This window comes from Limulus polyphemus, unplaced genomic scaffold (genome assembly GCF_000517525.1).
Source record: "Limulus polyphemus unplaced genomic scaffold, Limulus_polyphemus-2.1.2 Scaffold2331, whole genome shotgun sequence".
Taxonomy (NCBI): Eukaryota; Metazoa; Arthropoda; class Merostomata; order Xiphosura; family Limulidae; genus Limulus; species Limulus polyphemus.
In genome coordinates, this window is record NW_013667941.1 from 104,695 (window position 1) to 112,047 (window position 7,353).

Genomic DNA, 7,353 nt, shown 5'->3' on the forward strand with positions numbered 1-7,353 from the left:
GTTGTTTGAGAGAATCATTTGTAATACGTACCTGTAAATAGTAGAAAATTTGTGTGTTGATTTATAACAATATATATAGAAAATTACCATGCTACGTCTTTCGGTACAACAAGAGTTTTAATACCAGTATTAAGCCAAGTGACATAATACTTTTATCAATACATTTTATTACACAACCGTATGCACGATTTTAATGATTATATTACAGATTTATTTTCTTATCACCAAAGGTAAAATTTAAAATATAATCTGTGGCATAGAGGTCTATTGCATTCTTTGATTGATCGCGCCCTCTGCTGTGAGCTGCAGTATCGCTTATTGAAGGCTCATCAGCACAGATTGGGTCAGCTAACCAAAGAAATACACTTACGCATCTTATAATGGAGATGTGTAAATAATATTTATGGGGGTTTTGAGTCCTTTCTAACTCACCATATAGTAACCTAATGTAACTTAGGCAAAAAACTGTTTCAGTGACCACCACTTCCGCCCCACCCTCCAAATTAACTCATTGCCTCCTCTCCATATAAAAAATCTAAAAGTCTGGTTTCGACACTCATGATGGACACAGCACAAATAGACCATTGTATATCATTGTGTGTGATAACAAACAAACAAATGTAACGAATTTATTATTATGTATTTATTTTTAATATGAATGTTGTTTGGATTGAATTTGTATTTAGAAATAGGCATGACGTGTATTATCAGATATGTGTTGCGTATAACGAATTTGTGATATATTTATTTTAATGTCAACATTTGTTTGTATATTTGTTTATATTTGAGGGCGTGTATAGCTTACTGTGTTAGTTATGTATGGTGAAATTCCCGCATATTCTCCATGACTGTAGAACATTCGTGAACAGAAATCAACAATATTATCCATTTCCTTATCCGGTATAATGAGAAGGTTCTAGAAAGTGTGTCTCGACAAAAAAACAGCAAGACATCACGCCAAAAAAAGCAGCACACAACAGAGAACAGACAGGTCTACTATGAAACTGTTATAACAGTGTAAGCTATAAACTGTGATTTTGCTAACCCCTATCAACCGGAAAATATACAACATTAAACCAGGAACAGTTATAAATTTCTAACGTTAGTGAATTCCCATCAAACGTTAATATCTCTCCAAGAATATTACTAATTTCTCATCGGACATAATTGAAAATATTATCTTACTTCAACCGTCCAATAATTCAGTGCCTGACAAAGCTAGCTAGCTTCCCGCCAAAATGATATATGCGTACAACTCGCTGGATATCAAGAAGACTCAGAACTAGGAAGACGGTTTTAGGCTATTTGTAAGTTATAGAAATTTCTGTCTATAAAACTTTGTTTGTAATAATTTTTCACAATAGTTGCTATTGTAAATTATAGTGTTGTATATATATATATATATATATTAAAACGTATTTGCGTCAAAACCAAAAAAAAAAAAAAAAAACGGTAGTGAATCAGTCTTGTTGGCAAATAGCGTAAATTAAATAAAACACCGGCATATTTCTAAACCTAAACCCAAGGCACGTCTCAACTATAAAAAGTTAAATTATTTAACGCGGCCTTGGATTATTTCAAATTCTCAATACGTAACACAAAGCATTCTCTTCACGCAACGTTTGAGTAATTCTAGTCCCTCCTTACACGAAGTTAACCTTTTGATTACCAACATGAGAATATTATGTGCCGAAATGTACTTTTTAATTATTAGAAAAAGTTTACAATCTCTTAGAAGAATTATAATTCACTTACTCTATTTAATAAATACGTGGATAACATAAATAAAAACTGTGTATAAAATGTACGCAAGGTGTCCATATGAGTGTGTTTAATGTCTTAGTAACAGGGGGGTTGATCGTGCTGAGCACTGAAAATTTTCAAGTACAAGACAAATAAAACGTTTTACTGTCATACAAAATTTTATAAGATTTTACTAAGAGCCATCTGTCATGATTTTGTCATTTTACTCTACCACTGCTAAAGAATGATAGAAAAACCGTGACTGGCGCTGTATTATTTCCTCGATAACTTAATGATTCAGATAGTGATTTTATTGTGGTTGTTGTGTTTCTTAAATAATTTTCCCTCATAGTTTATATTCATGATCTAAAACAGTCAGTTTTTATTATCAATTGTTTACAACTTTCATGAAAAGCTATACAAGGGCTATCTGCGCATAACCGTCCATAACTTTGAACTGCTAGTCAATAGCACCTATCGCTAACTCTTGAGCTACATTTGTCTGACCAAATAGCAATGGCATTGGACCATCAATCTTATAACTTGTGGCACGGTTGGCCCTGTGGTAGAGTTGTGGACTTTAGAACTGGCGAGCTGGGTTCGAATCATAATATTCTCTACCATTTAAGCGTTTAACAATAACAGCCAATCCATTAACATGGGTGGAAGGGTGCTTCTGACTAATTAACTTCCCTCTGGTCAATGGTTCAAAATTAGAAACGGCGGCAGATAGCCTTAGTAGCTATGCCATAAATACAGATACTTATCAGAACGAAAATTCGTAAAAATATGTTGTCACACATTCATATATTTAATCTTTGTTCTTTTTTTTTTAATTGGAGCTAGCTTTCGACCCACTTCAGGAGTCGTCATCAGGCTTAACAACAGATTACAAATACTTATAGCGTACTCACAAGTCCTAAGTGCAGAGCGAGTTTTTGCAGAAGCGGCATGGGGACCATAAACCATTAGATTTAAAATCTGGTCGTTCTTTTTCTAAAGCTAACGGTGATCTGTTGTGTCTTTTTAAAAATCTGTTCTTTAGATTAAATACGTGAAAATAATATATATTTGTGTAAGAAGTGTACTTTCTTTGCTTAGATGTATTTCCTAGAAACCTTGTTTGCACACTGAAACAAAGACTTTCATTCTGTGTAGCAGTGCATCAAAAGGATAGAGATCTTTTATAGCTTGTGTGACTAGATCAAATAACACCAGCATATTGTCATTTTTTTTAAAGTCATAAACAAAAACTGGCTCAATGATGATAAACTGACTAGCGATAAATATAAAATAACACTAATAACATTTCCAACGTAATACTTTAATGTATTTCTTGATAAGCCTCCTTCTAAGTAAAGATACTGGAAAGAAGCGTCGTAAAAGTGAATAAGATCTGAATTAGGACGTGGCCTGAGGCGAGGCTTTCACTAAGAAACAATGACTGTATATTGTTTATTTGAAACTGAGCAGTGGAAGTTGAAGGGAAAGTTGTTTCGAAAGTAAACCTGAGAGGAAACCACTCACCTTCTTTCCGGTAAATGTCGAGAAGATCAGGGCTGGTGCGAGACAAACTCCCGTGGTGCTCGGAAGGGATCGGCTGGAGGAGCTCATCCAGTTTCCCATTTTCCTCAGAGGGTGTAATATTACAGTGCTGGAAGATTTCTGTCACCTCGGCCAGGTCTAGGCTAGCTAGATCATCGTACAGTAAGGTGCGTTGTTCGTCAGTCAGAGATGGCCAAAATTTCAGCAGGTGTTCTTGACCATAATAAGCCAGATTGTCCTGTAAAGTCTTTACGTCCATACCTGCGAAGTTAAAAATAATAAGAACTGAGAAGTGCACAATAACATCTAAGTGACATGCCACGATTGGCCATATAAATTCGAAAGTTTGAAATCAGACGTAAAATGAACATAACTGTAAATGATCAGTAAGAGTCAAGAATAATCTGTTAATTAAATATAGTTACCGTTAACTACCCCACAGTTTACAGTTTCACATGATCTCAGCTTCTTCAGACTTTGCTAAAACTTCAGCACAGTTTTAAGATAGGATAACTACACCTAACCAGGTTACAGGTGTAACCGCATGCTTATGTGCAAACACGTGACACAATTTCACAGAAATTGATGCAGAGCTTTCAAAGATAAATAAAACTCTACAGAAAATGTGGAAATAATACAATAAGATATTCTCGTATATTCAGTGATTCCTCCTTTCAGAACCAATTGACAAATGAGGGTGTATGTTAATATTTAATTTAAAACATTTTCAAGATTTACCTTTTCCCAGTAGTAATGTTCAAAAGCACCTGGTTAGTGTACTGCAATCGTTCCAGACTGACCAGCTTGTCAAGATATCGAAAGCGTGCTACCTCCCCAGGGGCCAGGTAAGCGAATGGGAAGTAAGTGAAGTCACAAGGCCGCTGGAATGCCGTCGAACTGTGTCATGTCCTGAATAAATCCCCGTCAGACCTGAAACAGGCTCAATTTCTTTCCAGGACTGCATTAGTCTCCTGGAACACGTGCAACTCAGCTCGAGATTTGTAGTTTGTCATGAACCCATTCAAGGTATATGTAGATATGAGATCATGGCACTGAGTTTATGGTGCGTGACGTTGCTGGGAGTTGAAAATTTCGTTTACTTATGTGTATACATGATTATATGGATAAAAAATAAGGCCAAAGCCGCCATATACCTCTAAATTTTCTGTGTTTGTTTTGCTATGCTTAAATACTTCTTTGTTTGAGTTTTTGGCGCAAAGTTACACAAAGGGTCATCTGAATATAATTGTTTCTGATTTTAAACTGCTAGACCAGAAAGAAAGCAGATAGTCAACAGTACCCACCGTCAACTTTTGGGCTATTTATGTCTGACCGAATAGTGAGATTGGACCGTCACTCTTATGAAGCATCCACGGCCACAAAGTATGAAGCGCGGTTTTAGGATAATCACGCGTCAATCACGAATTCTCGGATTTACATAGTAACATCTAGGCCACACTCGGACTATGTTTAAAAGCACTTTCTCATCTGCGAAAGCTGGATGGGTCAAGGTCGCCGTCTTCTGAACTCGGTGTTTAGGAAGTAACAGATCAGGCTTATTTATTAAGAAACTTCCATATTTAAAGGAGGACGTCTGCTTGTTTTTACTACTAGTACATTAGGTCAAGGATGAATGGATATGAGTCTGTGAACTTGACCTGGTGGGCATATAATGATATTGCACATTACAGATACATTTGAGACACTTTATTCTTGATGTTGTATTATATACATATATATATATATATGACTACGAGATAAAAATGATGCAGCCAAAGCAGATAAACTTTGAAGCAGTATAACACTTTCGGGAATTTATCATTTTGATATACTTCTATAATTGAAATGTTCTAAAGTCTAGGTTTTAAGCTACGTGTGGCTCTGAAACTATCATAAAGACTGGATTTTAGTCTACCTGAGATGAAAGTTTCCTTGGTTTGTGATTCTCGCTTATTTTATATAGTAGCAATAATAAATGTAAATAAAACGATGTTTTGACAAATAAAGCCAGATGATGATTTCACAAAAGGAATTATCAACTCTATCTGGAATTATTATCAGGTAGATCAAGAAAGATGTCGAATAACTAACAAAAAAAGAAGATAAATGTTACGACGCAACATCGCAGGATTTTGTTTCTAGTTGTGTAATTGTTACATTAACTGACTGCATAAAGAATTGAATAGTTTCTGGTGGGAGTATAAACACTTGTTTGTAAAAATAAGGTTGAATAAATTCCATATTTAAATTGATTTAATATTAAAGCATTCAGCTAAATCAATCCCAATACACGGAGTTGATTCCTTAATGGATCATAAGAACGGTGGCAGTGAATTAATCAACACTAATAAACACACTAGAATGAAGTAATATGACTTATTTAGCTACATCATGATGCACACGCTAGAATGAAGTAATATAACATATTTTAGGTACAACTTACCCGAGGCTTTGTTAAGCAAAAATCATGACGACTAGGATTTTACCTATGTCAATATTATACTTTGTTACTAGCACATTAATTAATTACATCATATAGGTCGACCTGGGTCAATAAAATATCGACAATGTAAGTGTGATGGTTACAAGACTCACTATATCTATATATTTTTTTATACTTGCCCCCTCATGAAGTGAAATAATCAAATTATAAAGCCAACTTTTAACAACTGTATAGCAAAGTTCATTGTTTAGATGGACCATTAAACACATGCAACACCCAATAGCTTGTTTATTTAATACATTTAATTAGCATTGTGTTATTGTATCTTACAATAAATAGCGTATGTCAAAATCCTTCCTCGTAATTTTTACCTAGATAGTGTTAATAAAATAACGAGCATATTACTGTGAGCTATATTTTCAATGCTTTAATTTAAATTTAGCTAGAGGACGCTTTAAGTTAAGATCATGTATTGTTAGCGGCAGAATTTTAGATGATGTCCAGTAACTTCAATAAAAGCCTAGATGTGAGATATCATATATAGATTCGAGTGAGCCAGTACATGGAAGTTAATAGTGAATGAGTTTTGAGTCAATCAGTTTAGTCCAGTGAAGTATTACAATAAGTGCTAGTGATCGCGTTTATTCAGTTACTTGATCGATCAGCCGCAAAAATGTACAAATACTAGTCGTAGTTCCGTTTAGCGAGGTATTTCCGTTTGAACATCACTTGTAAACTCAGGCCTAGAACTTACAAAATGTAGAAACATTAAGGAAGAAATAAACTAATTTGTTATCGTTACGTGAACTGTACTTCGATTTACTTTCACCAAATAATTTAAAGGTACTCACCCAACGAAAGAACAACGGTACAACAATGTGATTTTACAAAATGCCTGTGGGTTGGTAAGATTCTTACACTTTCCAAATGTAGCTACCCTTTTAGTTTTATTTCCAAGATCCGCGTCTTCTCTAACGAACAGGACGTACGTAGTCTTTTGTCAAACTTGTATCTTTACATCCAAAAAATTATTATCTTTAACGAAAAAACATTGATAAACAGTATGAACTTTGGCGGATATCAAGTGTCATTTATTAATGTTCGGTACTGCTCTAAAGGTCGTTTTTTTTTGTTTTTTTTTGGAAACCTGTACCAAACCGAGGTCTTGTAGACAGAGTTTGTTTTGTCTGAGTTCGCTGAGTGAATACTTTAACTACAATTACAAATAACGAATTTCACATCATAGTCGTTTGTAAACGTAATATGTTGCAAACAGAATCTACCATCATTATTATTGTTCAGATTTGCATAAAATTGTTACGTTCTCTAGAAAAATATTGTTACATCTCCGTTCGTTAGTTAATTTTCCGTAAATCCGTTCCGACGAAACTTTAGCGACACAAGTCCTTTCTTAATAAAACTGGTTTATTCTTTATGAATTTAACTTTGCGATACACTTAATTTCAACAGTCGCGCTATAACAAACGCTATAATTCTCAACGAACGTCTCACGTGCTCGACTTCAACAATACTCAGTTCAATTACACATTCTCTGACTGCAGTTCAATTACTCATTGTTCCGTCACGTTGTGACCGTCTTATATATATACCAGCTACCCCCA

At 34.7% G+C, this 7,353-nt stretch overlaps 1 protein-coding gene across 4 annotated transcripts in view; it reads right to left on the reverse strand.

Moving 5' to 3' along the window:
* The window catches only part of LOC106466645 (UDP-N-acetylhexosamine pyrophosphorylase-like), a 70,296-nt gene that overhangs the window by 44,109 nt on the left and 18,834 nt on the right, over window positions 1-7,353 (reverse strand). For 2 of the 4 annotated variants that reach the window (XM_022394697.1, XM_013926936.2), the window contains exon 2: window positions 3,271-3,549. In XM_022394697.1, coding sequence (XP_022250405.1) covers window positions 3,271-3,547 — 277 coding nt within the window. In that variant the 5' untranslated portion in view covers window positions 3,548-3,549. Of the gene's footprint in view, window positions 1-3,270; window positions 3,550-4,026; window positions 4,163-4,592; window positions 4,730-7,353 lie in introns of those variants that run through there. The other 2 variants (XM_022394696.1, XM_013926937.2) reach the window with 2 other exon arrangements.